The sequence below is a fragment of the Zosterops lateralis genome (assembly GCF_965231275.1).
Source record: "Zosterops lateralis genome assembly, chromosome: 1".
NCBI lineage: Eukaryota > Metazoa > Chordata > Aves > Passeriformes > Zosteropidae > Zosterops > Zosterops lateralis.
Genome location: NC_139762.1, coordinates 149,823,300 through 149,844,542, shown reverse-complemented (window position 1 = coordinate 149,844,542; position 21,243 = coordinate 149,823,300). Strand labels below are relative to the sequence as shown.

At 54.3% G+C, this 21,243-nt stretch overlaps 1 protein-coding gene across 1 annotated transcript; it reads left to right on the top strand.

Annotated features, from left to right (window-relative positions):
• On the top strand, positions 1-20,696 carry LOC310909756 (myosin-6-like; the record flags this gene model as incomplete). The annotated part of the gene is made up of 38 exons (XM_083861896.1): positions 1-201; positions 796-939; positions 2,571-2,727; positions 3,601-3,628; positions 3,742-3,850; positions 3,937-4,029; positions 4,858-4,921; positions 6,150-6,248; positions 6,475-6,578; positions 7,001-7,139; positions 7,219-7,487; positions 8,035-8,205; positions 8,314-8,623; positions 8,917-8,990; positions 9,084-9,171; positions 9,384-9,501; positions 9,587-9,710; positions 10,132-10,268; positions 10,344-10,470; positions 10,600-10,728; positions 10,827-11,069; positions 11,532-11,708; positions 11,802-11,947; positions 12,028-12,118; positions 12,657-13,046; positions 13,612-13,738; positions 13,867-13,985; positions 14,968-15,164; positions 15,309-15,492; positions 15,566-15,731; positions 16,370-16,494; positions 16,577-16,885; positions 18,044-18,247; positions 18,995-19,120; positions 19,360-19,635; positions 19,908-20,003; positions 20,448-20,582; positions 20,676-20,696. The coding sequence occupies 38 exons, from the start codon at positions 1-3 to the stop codon at positions 20,694-20,696; spliced, it is 5,817 nt and encodes a 1,938-aa protein (XP_083718022.1).
• Between the last annotated feature and the right edge of the window lie 547 nt (positions 20,697-21,243).

Genomic DNA, 21,243 nt, shown 5'->3' with positions numbered 1-21,243 from the left:
ATGGCGGATGCAGTGCTGGCAGCCCTGGGCCCAGCAGCACCATTCCTGCGGCCAGGCGAGCGCGAGCGGCTGGCGGCCACCACACGACCCTTCGACCCCCGTGCCGAGTGCTTCGTCCCCCACCCGGGACACGAGTTTGTCAAGGGACGGGTGGTGGAGAGGCAGGGCGGGAACGTCACTGTGGAGACCGAGATGGGAGAGGTGACATCACGGGGGTCATGGGGTCATTGGGGACATGGGGGGCTTGGGGTCATGGGGGACATAGGGTGGGATGTCACCATGGAGACCAAGATGGGAGAGGTGACATCATGATGGTCACAGAGTGACTGGGGACATGGCGGGCTTGGGGTCATGGAGTCACAGAGGGCTTGGGGTCATGGGGGACATTGGGTGGGACATCACTCTGGAGACCGAGATGGGAGAGGTGACATCATGGGGGTCATGGGGTCAATGGGGACATGGGGGGCTTGGGGACCCTGGGGTCATGGGGTCACTCAGGGGTCACAGAGGGACATGGAGACCTTGGGGTCATGCAGCGGTCACAGGGGACATTGGGTGGGATGTCACCATGGAGACTGAGATGGGAGTGGTGACATCACAGGGGTCATGGGGTCATTGGGGACATGGGGGGCTTGGGGATCTTGGGGTCATGGGGTCACACAGGGGTCACAGGGGGACATAGAGACCTTGGGGTCATGGGGACCTTGGAGTCACACAAAAGTCACAGGGGTCACAGGGGACATTGGATGGGACATCACCATGGAGACCAACCTGGACCGGGTGACCCCTCCACAGACGGTGACAGTCAAGGAGGGCGACGTCCACCAGCAGAACCCCCCGAAATTCGACAAGATCGAGGACATGGCCATGCTGACCTTCCTCCATGAGCCTGCCGTACTCTTCAACCTCAAGGAGCGCTACGCTGCCTGGATGATCTACGTGAGAGCCCAAAAATGGGGAGAGGACTCCAAAAATGGGGAGAGGACCTCCAAAAATGCGTGTGGGAGCTGAGGAAATGGGAGTGAAAGTGAAAAAATAGGGGCAGGACATCAAAAAATGGGGATGGAAGTGAAAAATAGGGTCAGGACCTTAAAAAAATGGGGATGGGACCTCAAAAAATGGCCATAGGACCCCAAAACTGGGGTCGGGACCACTAAAAATGGGCGGGGCAACCTCAAAAATGGAGAGTAGGACCATGAAAAATGGGTGTGGGAAACAAAAAAATGGAGCTTGGAACCTCAATAAATGGGGGTGGAAGCAAAAAAATGGGAGCGGGATTTCAAAAAATGGAGGTGGGAACCCAAAAGTACTTGTGGGACACTGAAAATGGGGGTGAGACCCAAAAAAATAGGTGGGGCAACCTCAAAAATGGGGATGGAAGTGGAAAAAATGGGGGCAGGAGCTCAAAAAATGGAGGCGGGACCACAAAAAATGGGCAGGGCAACTGCAAAAATGGGGGTGGGATCCTAAAAAATGGATATGGGAACCCAAAAATATGTGTGGGACCCCCAAAAATGGAAGTGAGACCTTAAAAATGGGGGTGGGACCTCAATAAATGGGGGTGGGACATCAAAAAATGTGCAGGGCAACATTAAAAATGGGGGTGGAACAGAAAATATGGGGCTAGGAGCCCCAAAAATAGGGGTGGGGTACCTGAAAATGGGGGTGGGACCCCCAAAAATGGGCGGGGCAACATCAAAAATGGGAGTGAAAGTGAAAAAATGGGGGCAAGACCTCAAAAAATGGAAGTGGGAACCCAAAAAATACATGTGGGGAACCGAAAATGAGGGTGGGACCTCAAAAAATGGGCGGGGCAACCTCAAAAATGGGGGTGGGAACTGAAAAAATGGGCGTGGGAACCCAAAAATACATGTGGGACCCCAAAAATGGGGTCGGGACCTTAAAAAATGGAGATGAGACCCCCCCAAAAATTTCCAAACTTGAACCCCCAGCCTCCAAAATTTCCAAACCTTGAATCCCCAAAACCCTAAAATTTCCAATTCTTGAGTCCCCCAGACCCCAAAATATCCAATCCTGAACCTTTCAGACCCCAAAATATCCAATCCTTGGACCCCCAAGACCCCAAAAACCCCCAAATTTCCAACCTTTGAACCCCCAAACCCCAAAATTGGACCCCCCAGACCCCAAAATACCCAATTCTGAATCCCCCAAACCCCAAAATATCCAATTCTTTGAGCCCCCAGGCCGCAAAATTTTCAATTTTTTGACCCCTTGAAGCCCTTCAAACCCCAAAATTTCCAATCCCTGAAACCCCCAGACCCCAAAATTCCCAACCCTTTCTCTGGGGACCACCCTGACCCCCAAATTTTGCCCTCCAGACCACAAAAATATCCAATCCTGAACCCCCCCAAACCCCAAAATATCCAATCATTGAAACCCTAAAACCCCCAAAACCCCCAAAAATTCCAATTCTGAACCTCCAAAAACCCAAAATATCCAATCCTTGGACCCTCAAGACCCCGAAACCCCAAAATATCCAATCCTTGAACCCTCAAGACCCCAAAATTTCGAATCCTTGACCCCCAGACCCCCAAATTTTTTCCCCCCAGACCTACTCAGGGCTGTTCTGTGTCACTGTCAACCCCTACAAGTGGCTCCCGGTGTACGACCCCCAAGTGGTGGCAGCCTATAGGGGCAAGAAACGCAACGAGGTCCCGCCCCACATCTTCTCCATCTCTGACAACGCCTACCAGTACATGCTCACCGGTGAGGGCACCCCAAAAAAATGGCTTGGGCACCCCAAAAAACCCCGGGGAATGAAAAAAATCTCAAAACTTTTGGGGTTTGAGGAAGGTGAAAAACACCCAAATTTTTGTCTTTGGTGAAAAACTCCAAAAACTTTTGGGATTTGGGAGGGTGAGGAACCCAGAAGTTTCGTCTTTGGTAGAGAACCCCAAAATTTTCATCACCTATAGTGGGGAACCTCAAAATTTGCAACAAATTTGGTGAAGAACCCAAAAAATTTGGGGATCTTTGGTGAAAAAAGCCGAAAATTTGGGGGGGGTTGGAAGGTGGAGAACTCCAAAATTTTTGGCATCTTTGGTGAGGAACCCCAAAATTTGGGGGATTTTGGAGGTAGAAAAACCCAAAATTTGCATCATTTTGGGGGGTGGATGGTGGAGAACCCCCAAATTTTTGTCATCTGTGAAGAACCTCAAAATCTTTTGGGATTTGGGAAAGTGGGGAAGCCCAAAATTTTCATCACCTTTGGTGAAGAACCCCAGAATCTCCCTTAGATTTGATAATGAACCCCAAAATTTTCATCTGGGAGGGTGGAGAACCCCAAAATCTCCATCATCCTTGGTGAGGAACTCCAAAAATTTCATCAGTGGGGGAAGTGGAGAACCCCAAAGTTTTTGGGATTTGGGGAGGTGGAGAACCCCAAAATCTCTCTCACCTTTGGTGGAGAACCCCCAAATCTTCATCACCTCTGGAGAAGAATCCCAAAATTTTCGTAATCTTTGGTGAAGAACCCTAAAATCTTCATCACCTGTGGTGGAGAACGCCAAAATTTTTGGGATTTGGGAGGTGACGCCCCCCAAAATCTCCCTCACCCTGACCCATCTTTCCCTCCCACAGACCGTGAGAACCAATCCATCCTCATCACGTGAGTCCTCCAAAATCCCCCAAACTCTTCCCACAAGTGACCCCTGGGTGACCTCTGCGGTGACCCCCTGGGGGACCTCTGTGGTGACCTCTGGATGACCTCTGGGTGACCAGGGGTGAATCGGGGGCCGGCAAAACCGTCAACACCAAACGCGTCATCCAATACTTCGCCAGCATTGCCGCCATCGGCGAGCGCAAGAAGGAGGCGGCCAATAGCAGCAAGGTAGGCGTGGTCAGGGCCACACCCACTGGTGGGAGGGGTCCGTTGGATGTGGCCTCACCCATGGGTGTCACTTGGTTCCCCCCCAGGGCACCCTGGAGGATCAAATCATCCAGGCCAACCCTGCCCTGGAGGCTTTTGGGAACGCCAAGACTGTGCGCAATGACAACTCGTCACGATTCGTGAGTGGGGCGGGGAGTGGGACGGGATTTATGGGGTCTGTGGGGCGGGGCCTGTGGGGCAGGGCTATGGGGATGGGTTGTGGGGCGGAGCTGTGGGATTGGGGGGCACATCCATGGGGTGGAGTCTATGGGGTGGAGCCAATGTCTGCGAGAACATCTACAGGGTGAGGTCTGTGGGGTGGCACCAGTGTCTGTGGGGCAGAGTCTATAGGATCTGTGGGGTGGGGTCTGTGGGGCAGAGTCTATAGGGTCTGTGGGGTAGGGTATCCAGGGCTGGGGTTTTGGTGTGGGGCTATGGGGCAGAATCTATGGGGCAGGGTCTATGGGGCACATCTATGAGGTGAAGTCTATGGGGCAGGGTTGGTGTCTGTGGGGTGTGGCCAATGGGATGGAGTCTCTAGGGTGGGGTGTACAGGTTAGGGCCTGTGGGGCTGGATCTGTTGGGCAGGGTCTATAGGGTCTGTGGGGCAGAGTCTTTGGGGCAGAGTCTAGGGGGGGGGACAATGTCTATGGGGCACATCTGTGGGGTGGAGTCTATGGGGTAGGGCCAGTGTCTGTGAGAATATCTGTGGGATGGAGTCTATAGGGCTGGGTCTATAGGGTTGGATCTATAGGTTGGACCTAAAAATCATCGCACTAAAGGGGATGGGACCTATGGGGCAGGACCTATGGGGCAAGATCTATGGGGCAGCACTTATGGGACATGATCTATGGGTCAGGATCTATGGGGCACAGCAATCTATGGGGCAGGATCTATGGGGCACAGGGATCTATGGGTCAGGCTCTTTGTGTGGAAAGGACCCACAGGTGTCCCCCCATTGCCTTTAGGGGAAATTCATCCGAATCCATTTCGGGGCCACTGGGAAATTGGCGTCGGCCGATATCGAGACCTGTGAGTGATCCCTTGCCATGTGTCCAAACTGACTACTGTCTGTGTGTCCGGAGCCTTCATCACCATCATCATCATCATTATTATCATCCTGTCTGTGTGTCCAGAGTGACCCCTGCCCATGTGTCCAGCACCATCGTCATCATCATCCCCCTGTCTGTGTGTCCGAAGCCTTCATCCTCCTCCTCCTGTCCGTGTGTCCGAACTGACTTCTGTGTGTCCAGAGCCTTCATCATCCTCCTCCTCCTCCTCCTGTCTGTGTGTCCACATGTCCAAAATGACCCCTGTCTGTGTGTCCAGAGCCTTCATCATCATAATTATCATCATCATCATCATCCTCTTGTCTGTGTGTCCAAAGCCTTCATCATCATCATCATCCTCCTGTCTGTGTGTCTGGAGCTGTCATTGTCATCGTCATCATCATCCCCCTGTCCATGTGTCCATGTGTCCGGAGCCTTCATCATCATCATCATTGTCCCTTTGTCCATCTGTCCAGACTGACCACTGCACATGTGTCCGTGTGTCTGGCATCATCATCATCCCCCTCTCTGTGTGTCCGAACTGACCCTTGTGCGTGTGTCCAGAGCCTTCATCATCATCATCATCCTCCTGTCTGTGTGTCCGGAGCCTTCATCGTCATCGTCATCATCATCCCCCAGCCTATGTGTCCAGAGTGACCCCTGGCAATGTGTCTGTATGTTCAGAGCCTTCATTAGCCATCTGTCCGTCTGTCTGGCATCATCATCATCCTCCTGTCAATGTGTCCGGAGTGACCCACACCTCCAGCTGTGTGTCTGGAGCCTTCATCATCATCATCATCATCATCCGCCTGTCCGTGTGTCCGTGTGTCCAGAGCCTTCATCGTCATCATCATTGTCCCTCTGTCCATCTGTCCGTGTGTCCAGACTGACCATTGTCCATGTGTCCTTGTGTCTGGCATCACCATCATCATCATCATCCCCCTGTCTGTGTGTCTGGAGTGACCCCTGGCAGTGTGTCCAGAGTCTTCATCATCATCATCATCATCATCATCATCCTCCTGTCTGTGTGTCCATCTGTCCAGAGTATTCATTGTCCGTCTTTCCATCCCTGGTTGATGGATCCCTTAGTTGTCCATCTGTCCATCCATCTCCATCCCACCACATGACCATCCCTGATCAAGTTGTCCATCAGTTGACCATCTGTCCACCCCTCTCCTAACCCCACCTTTTCCCGTGTCCACCCTTCCCAGACCTCCTGGAGAAGTCGCGAGTCATCTTCCAGCTCAAGGCTGAGAGGAACTACCACATCTTCTACCAGATCCTCTCCAACAAGAAACCGGAACTCCTGGGTGAGTTTTGGCCACCACCATGACCTCGGGGTCTTCTCCTTCCCCATCCCCACTCCAAATCTGGGGTCAGTTGGAGAACCTTCAGTGGGGTCTCCACCTTCCCCATCTCCACCTGAAATTTGGGGTGGTTTTGGAGAACCTTCAGTGGTGTCTCCACCTTCCCAATCCCCACCCCAAATTTGAGGTGGTTTGGAGAACGTTCTGTGGTGTCTCCGTCCCACCCCAGAGATGCTGCTGGTGACCTCCAACCCCTACGACTACGGTTACGTGTCCCAAGGAGAGGTGACCGTGGCCTCCATTGATGACGCCGAGGAGCTGATGGCCACCGATGTGAGAGGGGATGGGGTGGACAGAGGGGTGGGACCATTGGAGGGATGGAGAAGTCCATGGTTGGATAGATGAATTTCTGAAATGCATGGATAGATGGATGATGGTTGGAGGGATGGATGAGTCCATGGATGGATGGATGAAGTTCTGAAATGGATGGATGGATGGATGGATGGATGGATGGATGGATGGATGGATGGATGGATGGAGAAGTCCATGGATGGATGAGTCCATGGTTGGATGGATGAAGTTCTGCAGTAGATGGATGGAGAAGCAATGAGTCCATGGATGTATCCTTCAAACTCCCATTGGCCAGCTGGGCCAACCAGTGGGCAGGACAGTGAGAGGTGCCCTCAGGTGGTGACCACCCCAGGTGATGACCACCAGAAGCCACACCATCACCTGACCCCACTAACCTTTCCCAGAGCGCCTTCGATGTTCTGGGCTTCACCTCAGAGGAGAAATCGGGCGTGTACAAGCTCACGGGTGCCATCATGCACTTTGGCAACATGAAATTCAAACAGAAACAACGCGAGGAGCAGGCAGAACCCGACGGCACCGAAGGTGGGTGAGGTCAGGGACAGGTCAAGGAGAGGTTCACCAGGTGAGGTCACACCTGACCACACCTCCTCCCACCTTATAGATGCCGACAAATCTGCCTACCTGATGGGCCTCAACTCCGCCGACCTCCTCAAGGGCTTGTGCCACCCGCGCGTCAAGGTGGGCAACGAGTTTGTCACCAAAGGCCAGAGCGTCCAGCAGGTCTACTACTCCATTGGCGCCTTGGCCAAGGCCGTCTATGAGAAGATGTTCAACTGGATGGTGGTGAGGATCAACAACTCACTGGACACCAAGCAGCCGCGGCAGTACTTCATTGGTGTCCTTGACATCGCCGGCTTTGAGATCTTTGATGTGAGGCTCAAGTTGCGGGATTGAGAGCATCTCCTGTGGCTTCGCGGTGGCCTCGGGTGGGAATTTGGATCTTTGGGTCGGTGGCATTGAGTGTTGCGTTGATCTCATTAGTCCTGTTGGGTGTTGACACCTTTGAGTGACCCTCTTGACCCCATTGGGACTCAGTTGATCCCATGGATTCAGTTAACCCTGTTGGGTGCTGAGTTGACCCCGTTGACTCTATTGGCCCTCTTGGGTGTTGAGCTGACCTTCTTGACCCCACTGGGGGTCATTTTAAAACCTTTGGGGCTCAGGTTGACCCCGATGATCTCATTGGACATTCTGTTGACCCCGTTGATTGTTGAGTTGATCCCGTTAGGTGTGGAGTTGACTCCAACGGGTGTTGAATTGACCCCATGACCTCAGTTGACCCCACTAGGTTTTCAATTGACCACATGGACTCAGTTGACTCCACTGGGTGTTGAGTTGACCCAATGACCTCAGATGACCCCATGACCTCAGTTGACCGCATTGGGTGTTGAGTTGACCCCATGACCTCCTCTCTCAGTTCAACAGCTTTGAGCAGCTCTGCATCAACTTCACCAACGAGAAGCTGCAGCAGTTCTTCAACCACCACATGTTCGTGCTGGAGCAGGAGGAGTACAAGAAGGAGGGAATCGAATGGGAGTTCATTGACTTTGGCATGGACCTGCAGGCCTGCATTGACCTCATCGAGAAGGTGCCACCACCAGGGCTTGGGTTGGGTTGGGTTGCATTGAGTTGAGTTGAGTTGGGTTGAGTTGGGTTGAGTGTCCTCCTCATCCAACGATATCCTCCTTGCCTGCAGCCCATGGGCATCATGTCCATCCTGGAAGAGGAGTGTATGTTCCCCAAAGCCTCAGACATGACCTTCAAGTCCAAACTCTACGACAACCACCTGGGCAAGTCAGCCAATTTCGGCAAACCGAGGAACGTCAAGGGCAAGGCCGAGGCGCATTTCTCACTCACCCACTATGCTGGCACCGTGGACTACAACATCCTGGGCTGGCTGGAGAAAAACAAAGACCCCCTCAACGAGACCGTGGTGGGGCTCTACCAGAAATCTGCCCTCAAACTCTTGGCCCATCTCTTCTCCAACTATGCTGGTGCCGATTCGGGTGGGTGGTGGAGAAGACAACCAGATGAGTTGGGTTGGGTAGAGTTGGGTTGGGTTGAGAAGACCAAGAATGGTTGGGTTGGGTTGGGTTGAGTTGGGTTGAGCTGGGTTGGTGAGACCTAAAACTGATTGGGTTGGGTTGAGTTGGGTTGGTTGGATTGGCTTGAGTTTGGTTGTGTTGGGCTGAGTTGAGTTGGGTTGGGTTGGGTTTGGTTGAGTTGTGTTGAGTTGAGTTGGGTCACGTTGAGTTGGGTTGTCCTGGTTGTCACGTCATCCCACCATTCTCCTCCTCAGGCGGTGATAGTGGCAAGGGAAAAGGAGCCAAGAAAAAAGGTTCTTCCTTTCAGACTGTCTCGGCCTTGCACCGGGTGAGGGCCATGCCCTGGACCTCCTCTGGTCCCAGAACTCCCTCCAGTCCCTCCCCTGCTCTCTTATTGGTCACCTTCTCCTGTCCTCCTTAGGAGAACCTCAACAAGCTGATGGCCAATCTCAAGACCACCCACCCACATTTCGTCCGGTGCCTAGTGCCAAACGAGCGGAAGGAGCCGGGTGAGATAAGAGTGGGGATGGGAGGTTGAGTTGGGTAGAGTTGGGTTGGGTTTGGTTGAGTTGAATTGGTTGGGTTGGATTGAGTTGGGTTGAGTTGAGTTGGGTTGGGTTGGGCTGAGTTGGGTTGAGTTGGGACAACCAAAGAGGTTTGAGTTGTGTTGAGAAGACCTCACCCATTGAGTCATTGACCCCTGACCTGTGTCCTTTTCCAGGTGTGATGGACAACGCCCTGGTCATGCACCAACTCCGCTGCAACGGTGTCCTGGAGGGAATCCGCATCTGCCGCAAGGGCTTCCCCAACCGAATCCTCTATGGTGACTTCCGGCAGCGGTGAGGACACCGAGGAGCTCTGGGGACAGGGAGGGGACAACCCCAGCTGGGCTGACCTCAGAATCTTCTCCTCGGCGGTCACCAGGTACCGAATCCTGAACCCGGCCGCCATCCCTGAGGGTCAGTTCATCGACAGCCGTAAAGGTGCCGAGAAGCTCCTGGGCTCCATTGACATTGACCACAACCAGTACAAGTTTGGGCACACCAAGGTTAGGTCATGTGGTCTCCTGTGGTCCCACCGGTCACTGTATCCAGTTGTCCATCCCCATGTCCATCTGTGTACCCCATCCCTTCCACCCACCACAACTGGTTCAATCCCGTTGGGTTCTTGAGATCTTGTGGTCCCACCACCCAAGGTGGACACTGACTCATGGTCCCCATAGTCATCACATCCATTTGTCCATCCCCATGTTCATCTGTCTATCTCCACGTCCATCTGTCCTTCTGCTCATGATCCCACTGGGTTCAACCTCATGGTTCCATCACCCAAGGTGGACGCCGACCTTGTGATCCCCATGATCATCGTGTCCATCTGTCCACCCCACTCACGATCCCACCAGGTTCTGGAGACCTCATGGTCCCACCTCAGGTGGACACCAACCTCGTGGTCCCACCACCCTTCTCCCCCAGGTCTTCTTCAAGGCAGGGCTCCTTGGCCAACTGGAGGAGATGCGCGATGAGCGCCTGTCCCGCATCATCACCCGCATCCAGGCCCGTGCCCGAGGACAGCTGATGCGCCTCGAGTTCAAGAAGATCGTCGAGCGCCGGTGAGACCATGGGGTGCTGGGAGGTTTTCTCCTCACCTGGTGGACACTTCATCCTCATCATCATCATGATGGCAGGGACGCACTGCTGGTGATCCAGTGGAACCTCCGGGCCTTCATGGGCGTGAAGAACTGGCCATGGATGAAGCTCTACTTCAAGATCAAACCTCTGCTGAAGAGCGCTGAGACCGAGAAAGAGATGCAGGTGGGGCAAGGTGGGACCATCAATGGTCTCGTGGTGGGGTGTTGGATGAAGATCTTTGACCTTCTCGGGGGTCTCCTGATTGGGCATGGGATGAAGATCTTTGACCTTTTCGGGGTTCTCCTGGAGCAGAACATGAAGGAGGAGTACGGGCGGCTGAAGGACGCCCTGGAGAAGTCGGAGTCACGGCGCAAAGAGCTGGAGGAGAAGATGGTGTCCATGCTGCAGGAGAAGAATGACCTCCAGCTCCAAGTGCAGGCTGTGAGTCCTCATCACCCCAAAAACCAACATCACAGTGGTCACCACCATCTCCACCACCTATTGGGACAACACTGATTGGTTTGATGTCCCTTCAACAGGAGCAGGACAACCTGAACGACGCCGAGGAACGCTGCGACCAACTGATCAAGACCAAGATCCAGCTGGAGGCCAAGGTGAAGGAGATGACTGAGAGGCTGGAGGACGAGGAGGAGATGAATGCCGAGCTGACGGCCAAGAAGAGGAAGCTGGAGGACGAGTGCTCCGAGCTCAAGAAGGACATCGACGACCTGGAGCTGACCCTGGCCAAGGTGGAGAAGGAGAAGCACGCCACTGAGAACAAGGTGAGGGGACCTGAGTCTGCTCAACCTGGTGGGCTTGAGTTGGGTTGAGGAGACCAAAGATGTTTGGGTTGTTTTGAGTTGGGTTAGGTGAGGTGGGTTGGGTTGAGTTGGGTTGGGTTGGGTTGAGAAGACCAAGTTTGGTTGGTTTGGGTTGGTGAGACATAAAATGCATTGGGTTGGGTTGAGTTGGGTTGAGTTGGGTTGGGTTGGGAAGACCAAGGCTGGTTGAGGTGGGTTGAGAAGAAGACATGAGGCATTGGTTTGAGTTCAGGACACCCAAGGCTGAGTGGGATCATCCCGCTTGGGTTCACCCAAGGCAAGTTGAGAACCTCCAACATCAGTTGGGTTGTCCTCATCGAGAAAACCCAAACTCCTTTGTCTTCTCCTTCTTCAAAACCTCATTGACTGAGGTGACCATCAACCACCTCCACCTCTACCCCACCCTGGACACTTCTCCAACAGGTCAAGAACCTGACCGAGGAGATGGCCGGGCTGGACGAGACCATTGCCAAGGTAACCAAGGAGAAGAAAGCTCTGCAGGAATCCCACCAGCAGACCCTGGATGACCTTCAGGCTGAGGAGGACAAAGTCAACACCTTGACCAAGAGCAAAGTCAAGCTGGAACAACAAGTGGACGATGTGAGCATGGAGAACTTCCAGGAGGGACTTCTTGCAGGGGGGGGTAAAAAATGATCAAAACTTGAGGTTTCTCCTCTTTTTTGTGTCCCACAGCTCGAAGGTTCTCTGGAGCAGGAGAAGAAGATCCGGATGGACCTGGAACGCGCCAAGAGGAAACTGGAAGGTGACCTGAAGCTGACCCAGGAGAACATCATGGACCTGGAGAACGACAAGCAGCAGCTGGAGGAGAAGCTCAAGAAGTGAGGGTGGATCCACCTACCCGGTGAGGTCCAGGTGAAGGTCAGAGCTGAGGCCTCATCTGACTTGTCTTCTTCTGCAGGAAAGAGTTTGAGATCCACCAGCAGAACAGCAGGATTGAGGATGAACAGGCACTGGCGCTGCAGCTCCAGAAGAAGCTGAAGGAGCTGCAGGTGTGGGGTGGGAGGGGAATTTGGGTCTGGGTCTGGTTGGATTGGACTGGAGAACTTCTAGGTGGTTGGGTTGGGTTGATTTTCCACCAGTTTGGGTTCACCTGAATGGTCTCCATCTGGTTGAGTTGGGTTGGGCCTCCACCAAATTTGGTTGACTTGAATGGTTTCCATCTAGTTGGGTTGAGTCTCCAACTGGTTGGGTTGACTAGAATAGTCTCCATATGGTTGGGTTGAGTCTCCAACTGGTTGGGTTGACTAGAATGGTCTCCAGATGGTTGGCTTGGGTTGAGTCTCCAACTGGTTGGGTTGGGTCTTCAGTTGGTTGGGTTTACTTAAATAGTCTCCAGTTGGTTAGGTTGACTTGGATGGTCTCCAGCTGGTTGGGTTGGTTTGGGTAGGTTTGGGTTGAGTCTCCACCATGTTGGGTTGACCTGACTGGTCTCCAGCTAGTTAAGTTCAGTTGGGTTCAAGTCTCCAAATCTTTGCTTGAGTGGAGTAGAAGACTTGAGTAGACCCCACCACCCTCTTGCCCCACCAGGCGCGCATCGAGGAACTGGAGGAGGAACTGGAGGCCGAACGCACCGGCCGGGCCAAGGTGGAGAAACAACGCTCGGACCTTTCCCGCGAGCTGGAGGAGCTCAGCGAACGCTTGGAAGAAGCCGGAGGTGCCACCTCGGCCCAGCTGGAGCTCAACAAGAAGCGCGAGGCCGAGTTCCAGAAGCTCCGGCGGGACCTAGAGGAGGCCACACTGCAGCATGAGGCCACAGCGGCAGCGCTGAGGAAGAAACACGCCGACAGCGTGGCCGAGCTAGCCGAGCAGCTGGACAACCTCCAGAGGGTCAAGCAAAAGCTGGAGAAGGAGAAGAGCGAGCTCAAGCTGGAGCTGGATGACCTCAGCGCCAACGTGGAGCAGCTGATCAAGTCCAAGGTAGGAGAAGGGTCAAGGTGGACAGCAGGGAATTATGGGATGGAGCGTTGGCCCATCCGGTTCCATCAACACATGGGCAGGGACAACTTCTGCTGGACCAGGTTGGGTTGAGTTGAGTTGGGTTGGAGAACCTTCAGTTGGCTGGGTTGGGTTGAGCATCCACCTTGTTGAGTTTGGTTGAAGAACCTTCAACCTTGTTGGCTTCAGTTGGGTTGAAGAACCTTGGGTTGAGCTGAAGAGTCTCCATGTAGCTGAGGTGACCTGAGTTCAGTTGAGCTGAAGAGCATCCAAGAGTTTGAGTTGAGTTGAGTTGGGTTGAATTGGGTTGAAGAACCTTGGAGTGACCTGAAGAGTCTCCAAGAAATTGAGTTGGGTTGAGTTGGGTTGGATGGGTTGGATGGATCCCACCAGGACCCACCTTCCACCACACCAGGTGGTCTCCAAACCTTCTCCAGATCAACCCAACCATCTCCAACCTCCACGGTAGTTCCTGGAGAAGAACCAGCACCTCCATGGCCACCTCCACATTGGTCCGTGTCTTCTCCAACCCCACATGTCCCTGCAGGTGACCATGGAGAAGCTCTCGCGCTCCATGGAGGACCAGGCTGCCGAGAACTTGGCCAAGCTGGAGGAGACCCAACGAGTCCTCAACGATGCCAACACCCACCGAGCCAAGCTGCAGACGGAGAATGGTGGGACATGACCCTGAGATGACCGCGAGTTGTCCCACCCAGCCCCACCCCCCACCTGAATCGATGAAATTTGTACAAAATGAGCCAAAAATACACATTTTTTTTACCCAAAATTTCCTCCCTTGCAGGAGAATTGTCGCGGCAGCTGGAGGAGAAGGAAGCCCTGGTGTCCCAACTGACCCGTGGGAAGGTCTCCTACACCCAACAGCTGGAGGACCTCAAGAGACAACTGGAGGAGGAGATGAAGGTGAAGTTCTGGAGAAGGTCCGGGTGTCCTTCAATCTTTCGTGGTCATTGGTGGGGTTGGGTGGAGCCATCTAAGGTGGGCTTGAATCTACAGAAGGTCCAGGTGGGTCTCCAACCTTTGTGGTTATTGGTGGGGTTGGGTGAGGTCCTAGAAAAGGTTCTGGAGAAGGTCCAAGGTGTCCTTCAACCATTCGTGGTCATTGGTGAGGTTGGGTGGAGCCATCTAAGGTGGGTTGGGATCTACAGAAGGTCCAGGTGTCCTTCAACCATTTGTGGTCATTGGTGGGGTTGGATGAGGTCACCTACAGAAGGTCCCAGAGAAGGTGCAGGTGTCCTTCAAACCTTTCATGGTCATCGGTGGGGTTGGGTGGAGCCATCTAAGGTGGGTTCCATCTACAGAAGGTCCAGATGTCCTGGGGTCATCTAGGGTGAGGTCTTGGAGAAGGTTCCAGGTGTCCTTCAAACGTTTTGTGGTCATTGGTGGGGTTGGGTGAGGTCATCTAAGGTGGGTTCCATCTACAGAAGGTTCCAATGTAGAAGGTCCGGGGTTGGTCCAAAGTGGTCCAAGAATGGTTGAGTTGGTCTGGAGAAGGTCCAAGGATGGTTGGGTTGATCTGGACAAGCTTGGGATGGTCCATGAAAGGTTGGGTTGGTCCATGGAAGGTCCAAGGATAGTTGGATTGGTCCACAGAAGGTTGGGTTGGTCTGGAGAAGGTTGAGTTGGTCCATGGAATGTCCAAGAATGGTTGGGTGGATCTGGGAGAGGTTGGGTTGATCTGGAGAAGGTCCAAGGATGGTTGATTGATCTGGAGAAGGTTGGGTTGGCCAAAAGTGGTCCAAGGACAGTTGGGTTGATCTGGAGAAGTTTGGTTGGCCTACAGAAGACGTGATCAGTTTCTGGTGACCAACACCACCTCATGATCTTCACCAAGACCTCTCCACCTGCCCTTGGACCTCACTGGTGACCTTCTCCTCCTGTCCAGGCCAAGAACGCGCTGGCGCATGCGCTGCAGTCAGCGCGGCATGACGGGGACCTCCTGCGTGAGCAGCTGGACGAGGAGGGCGAGGCCAAGGCCGAGCTCCAGCGCGTCCTCTCCAAGGCCAACTCTGAGGTGGCCCAGTGGAGGACCAAGTACGAGACCGACGCCATCCAACGCACCGAGGAGCTGGAGGAGGCCAAGTGAGTGGTGAACATCTCATGGTGGGAGGTTCTGGGAGGTCAGGGTAGAGGTCCACTTTGGTAGAAGGTCCCGGAGAAGGTTCTGGAGAAGGTTCTGGAGAAGTTTTGGGTGGTCTACCTGACCTCAGGTGTCCCCTGTGACAGGAAGAAGTTGGCCCAGCGTCTCCAAGAGGCCGAGGAGGCTGTGGAGGCTTCCAACGCGAAATGCTCCTCACTGGAGAAGACCAAGCACCGCCTGCAGAGTGACATTGAGGACCTCATGGCCGACGTTGAGAGGTCCAACGCTGCCGCCGCTGCCCTGGACAAGAAGCAGAAGAACTTTGACAAGGTGAGGACAGATGGGACACCTGGGTGGTGGTGGCACCATGGTGACCATGGAGGTGACAGCGGGTTGTCCTCAGGTGGTGGCTGAGTGGAAGCAAAAGTTCGAGGAGTCGCAGACAGAGCTGGAGGCAGCGCAGAAGGAGGCCCGAGCCCTCAGCACTGACCTCTTCAAGCTGAGGAACGTCTACGAGGAGACTCTGGAGCACCTGGAGACCTTCAAGAGGGAGAACAAGAACCTCCAAGGTGATGCCAGCAAGGTCCTCCTCACCATCATGGGTGGTCCCATGGGGACACAATGGGGGCACCTTCTCCTGAAGGTCTGGAGAAGGTTGGCATGGCATGAAGAAGGTCCAAGGAAGGTTGGGATGGTCTGAAGAAGGTTAGATAGTCCACAGAAGCTGGGGTTGGTCGGGAGAATGTTGGGATGGTCCTTTGAAGGTGGGGTTGGTCTGGAGAAGGTCTGGAAAAGGTTGGGATGGTCTAGAAAAGGTCCAAGGAAGGTTGGGATGGTTCAAGGAAGGTTGGAGAAGGTTCATGGAAGGTTGGGTTGGTCTGGAGAAGTTTAGGTTGGTCCATGGAAGGTTGAGATGGTCCGTGGAAGGTTGGGATGTTCAGGAGAAGGTTGGGATGGTCTGGAGAAGGTTGAGTTTGTCCAAGGAAGGTTGGGATGGTCCATGGAAGGTCCAAGGATAGTTGAGTTGGTCTGGAGAAGGTTGGATTGGTCTGGAGAAGGTTGGATTGGTCTGGAGAAGGTTGGGTTGGTCTGGAGAAGATTGGGTTAGTCTGGAGAAGGTTGGAGAAGCTTGGGTTGGTCCAAGGAAGGTTGGACTGGTCCATGGATGGTTGGGCTGGTCCAACCTCCAAGATGTACACCCTGGCAGAGGAGATATCAGACCTCACCGAGCAATTGGCCGCCGGCAACAAATCCATCCACGAACTGGAGAAGGTCCGCAAGCAGCTGGACACCGAGAAGATGGAGCTCCAAGCTGCCCTGGAGGAGGCTGAGGTGGGACCAACCTCATCCTGACCTTCTCATGGTGGGACACCCATCCTCCATGAGGTCCTCAAGATCTTCTCCACCCCACCAGGCCTCATTGGAGCACGAGGAAGGGAAGATCCTGAGGTCCCAGCTGGAGCTGCAGCAGGTGAAGGCCGAGCTGGAGCGGAAGTTGGGCGAGAAGGACGAGGAGATGGAGCAGGTGAAGAGGAACCACTTGAGGGTGGTGGAGTCCCTGCAGACCTCTCTGGATGCCGAGAGCCGCAGCCGCAACGAGGCCCTCAGGCTGAAGAAGAAGATGGAGGGCGACCTCAACGAGCTGGAGATCCAGCTGGGCCACGCCAACCGTGGCGCCAATGAGGCCCAGAAGCAGCTCAAGGTCCTGCAGGGTTGCCTGAAGGTAACTGGCCAGGAGGGGTGGAGGTGTTGGAGGTCCTACAGGGATGTGGAGGTCCTGAAGGCCCCACGGGGACATTGAGGTCCTGAAGGTCCCTGTCCATGGGGACATGGAGGTGAAGATCCCATGAGGACATTGAGGTCCTGAAGGTTCTATTGGGACATGGAGGTTCTGAAGGTCCTACAGGGATATGGAAGTGTAGAAGGTCCCATGGGGACATTGAGGTCCTGAAGGTTCCTGTCCATGGGGACATGGAGGTGCTGAAGGTCCCTGTGGACAGGGACATGGAGGTGAAGGAGGTGCCTGAAGGTCCCATGGGGACACTGAGGTCCTGAAGGTCCCATAGGGACATGGTGGTTCTGAAGGTCCTACAGGGATGTGGAGGTGTAGAAGGTCCTGTGGGGACATGGAGGTGAAGGAGGTACCTGAATGTCCCATGGGGACACTGGGGTCCTGAAGGTCCCATGGAGATGTAGGAGGTACCTGAAGGTCCTATGGGGACATGGAGGTGCTGCTGTCCATGAGGTGTGGACGTCCTGAAGGTCCCACAGGACCTCCCACAGGAGGTTCTGAAGGTCCCATGGGGACATGGAGGTCCTGAAGGCTCCTGTCCATGGAGATCTTGGTGTGTAGGAAGTCCCACCACCCAACTGGGGTGGCTCGATGGACTTTCCTCTCCCTTCCCTCCACCCTGTGGTCAGGTGGACCCATCACCACCCCAATGGATCCACATGATGATGATGATGACGATGATAGATCTACCAGCCATGACCAGGTGGACCCACCACTCCATGGTCAGGTGGACCCATGGGACTACCCCATGGACCTCATGGACCCATCACCACCACAATGGACCCACAATGATGATGATGATGGTGATGATGGAACCACCCACATCCAGGTGGACCCACCATGTGTTCCCACCACCCCATGGCCTGGTGGACCCATCACTATCACAATGGACCCACAATGATGATGATGGTGATGATGGACCCACCTCACAGCCTGGTGGACCCATCACTACCATGTTGGACTGACGATGATGATGATGATGATGATGGTGTAACCACCCATGGCCTGGTGGATCCACCACCACCACAATGGCAATGATGGTGATAATGATGATGATGATGGACCCACCACCTCTTCCCACCCCTTCAGGATACCCAGCTCCAGCTGGACGATGCCACGCGCCTCGGGGAAGACCTGAAGGAGAACGTGGCCGTGGTGGAACGCAGGAACCTCCTCCTGATGTCCGAGCTGGAGGAGCTCCGAGCCGTGGTGGAACAGACGGAGAAGGGCCGAAAATTGGCCGAGCAGGAGCTCATCGAGGCCAGTGAGAGGGTCCAGCTCCTCCACTCCCAGGTGAGACCTCCTCACCTTGACCACCACGAGAGGAGGTCACCTCCATCCAGTGATGGGCCAGCTCAGGAGAAACATCTTGGATTGGTTGGGGGCTTCAAGGGTGGTGAGGACTTGAGCAGCAAAACCTTCTCATGAAGGTCTGGAAGAGGTTGGGTTGGTCCATGGAAGTCCAAGGATGATTTGATTCATCTGGAAAAGGTTGGGTCGGTCCATGGAAGGTACAAGGATGCTTTGGTTGGTCCAAAGTGGTCTAATATGGGTTGGGAAGGTCCAAAGATTATTTGGTTGGCCTAAAGAAGGTCTAAGGATGGTTGAGTTGGTAAAAATGGCCTAAGAAGGGTTGGGTTGGTCCATGGAAGGTCCAAGGATGGTTGAGTTGATCTGGAGAAGGTTGGGTTGGTCCATGGAAGGTTGGGTTGATCCAAGGATGGTTGAGTTGATCTGGAGAAGGTTGGGTTGGTCCATGGAAGGTTGGGTTGATCCAAGGATGGTTGAGTTGGTCTGGAGAAGGTTGGGATGGTCCATGGAAGGTTGGGATGGTCCATGGAAGGTTGGGATGATCTGGGGAAGATTGGGTTAGTCCAAGGAATGTTGAGTTGATCCAAGGAACATTGAGTTCCCTTCCACTTTTCATCACCAAAACCCCAAGAAGATCCTTGACCCTACACGTGGAGAAGTCCTCAAGACCTTGAAGGACCTGAGGGACCCTCAGGGCCACCACCTGATGTCCTGTTCTGTCCCCACCAGAACACCAGCCTGATCAACCAGAAGAAGAAGATGGAAGGTGACATTTCCCAGCTGCAGAGCGAGGTGGAAGAGGCCGTCCAGGAGTGTCGCAATGCCGAGGAGAAGGCCAAGAAGGCCATCACTGACGTAAGCATCAGGGCCACCAGGGTGGATGTTCTATGGTCTCCATCTTGTCCCCAGGCGGCCATGATGGCCACTATGGAGAACATTCCTAATGTCCACCACAGATGACATTCCATGGACACTCCATGTTTATCCTCATCCATGATGGCCACCACAGAGGACATTCCTGATGGCCACCGTGGAGAACATTCCTAATGGCCACCACGGAGAACATCCCATGGACACTCCCTTTGTCTCCGCAGGCAGCCATGATGGCCGAGGAGCTGAAGAAGGAGCAGGACACCAGTGCCCACCTGGAGAGGATGAAGAAGAACATGGAGCAGACCATCAAGGACCTGCAGCTGAGGCTGGACGAGGCTGAGCAGTTGGCCCTCAAGGGGGGAAAGAAGCAGCTGCAGAAGCTGGAGGGGCGCGTCAAGGACCTGGAGAACGAGCTGGAGAACGAGCAGAAGCGCAACGCCGACAGCGTCAAGGGGCTGCGCAAGGCTGAGCGCCGTGTCAAGGAGCTCACCTACCAGGTGAGGACATCAGCCAGGTGAGGACATCCAGGTGGGACCATGGAGGTGACACCATGGGGATGGGTCAAGGAGCTCAGTTACCAGGTGAGGACATCATCCAGGTGAGAACATCCAAGTGAGGACATCCAGGTGAAACCATGGAGGTGAGACCATGGGAGTGGTCAGGGGCACATGGATGTGTAGGAGGTACCTGAAGGGGACATGGAGGTGTAGGAGGACATCTGGGTGGCCATTTGGGTGGCCGGTGTCCATGGCTGTCCCTGTCCCCGCAGACGGAGGAGGACAAGAAGAACCTGCTGCGGCTGCAGGACCTGGTGGACAAGCTGCAGATGAAAGTCAAGGCCTACAAGAGACAGGCGGAGGAGGCGGTGGGTCAACAGGGAGAGAGATGGTGGGATGGGGAGATGGATCCATGGATGGATAGAGAGATGGTTCCATGGATGGATGGTGGGGTGGGTTGGATGAAGGGATGGATCCATGGATGGATGGAGTGATCCTGGGACGGATGGAGAGATGGATCCATGGGTGGATGGATCAATGGATGGAGGAGTCCATGGATGAAGTCCTCAAATGGATTGATGGAGGAATGCATGGACAGGTGAATCCTCAAATAAATGGATGGATGGATGGATGGATGGATGGATGGATGGATGGATGGATGGATGGATGATGGATGAACCCATGGATGGATGGACCTATGGACGGACAGGAATGACAGACAGATGTCTAAAGCCACCTCAGCTGCAGGGGTGACATGAGGACATCCCCACCTCCCTGGGGACCACCCCACCAACCTCCCCCCATCCCACCAGGAGGAACAGGCCAACACCAACCTGGCCAAGTTCCGGAAGGTGCAGCACGAGCTGGATGAGGCTGAGGAACGCGCCGACATCGCCGAGTCCCAGGTCAACAAACTGCGGGCCAAGAGCCGCGACATTGGCGCCAAGGTGGGACCCCATTGTCACCTCCTGTCACCTCCCCCCAGAGCAGCCCCACAACCCCACCCTGGACTTCCTGTCTTCTGTGCCACCCCACTGCAGAAGCTGCACGATGAGGAGTGACCCGTCCCTAGGAGTGATGCACCAGACCCACCCCCACCATGATGACTGACCCATCACTGCCATGAGTGACCCACCATCACCATGAGTGACCCACCATAATGAAGGACCCACCATGACAATGACTGACCAATCACCACCATCATGGACCCACGATGATGATGATGATGGAACCATCACCATGATGGAGCCACTACCATGATGGACCCACTATGAAACCTGCAATGATGAGGATGATGATGATGATGGACCCACCACCATGATGGACCCATGATGATGCTCATGGACCCATCACCACCACAATAGACCCATGATGATGATGATGGGGGTGATGATGATGATGGAACAACCACCATGATGGAGCCATCACCACCACAGTAGACCCATGACGATGATGATGATGACAATGGACCCACTACCATGATGGAGCCACCATCATGGACCCACTACTAAAGACCCATGGTGATGATGATGATGGTGATGGAACCACCACCGTGAGCGACCCACCACCTCTGACCCATCATGACGATGATGGACCACCATGATGGAC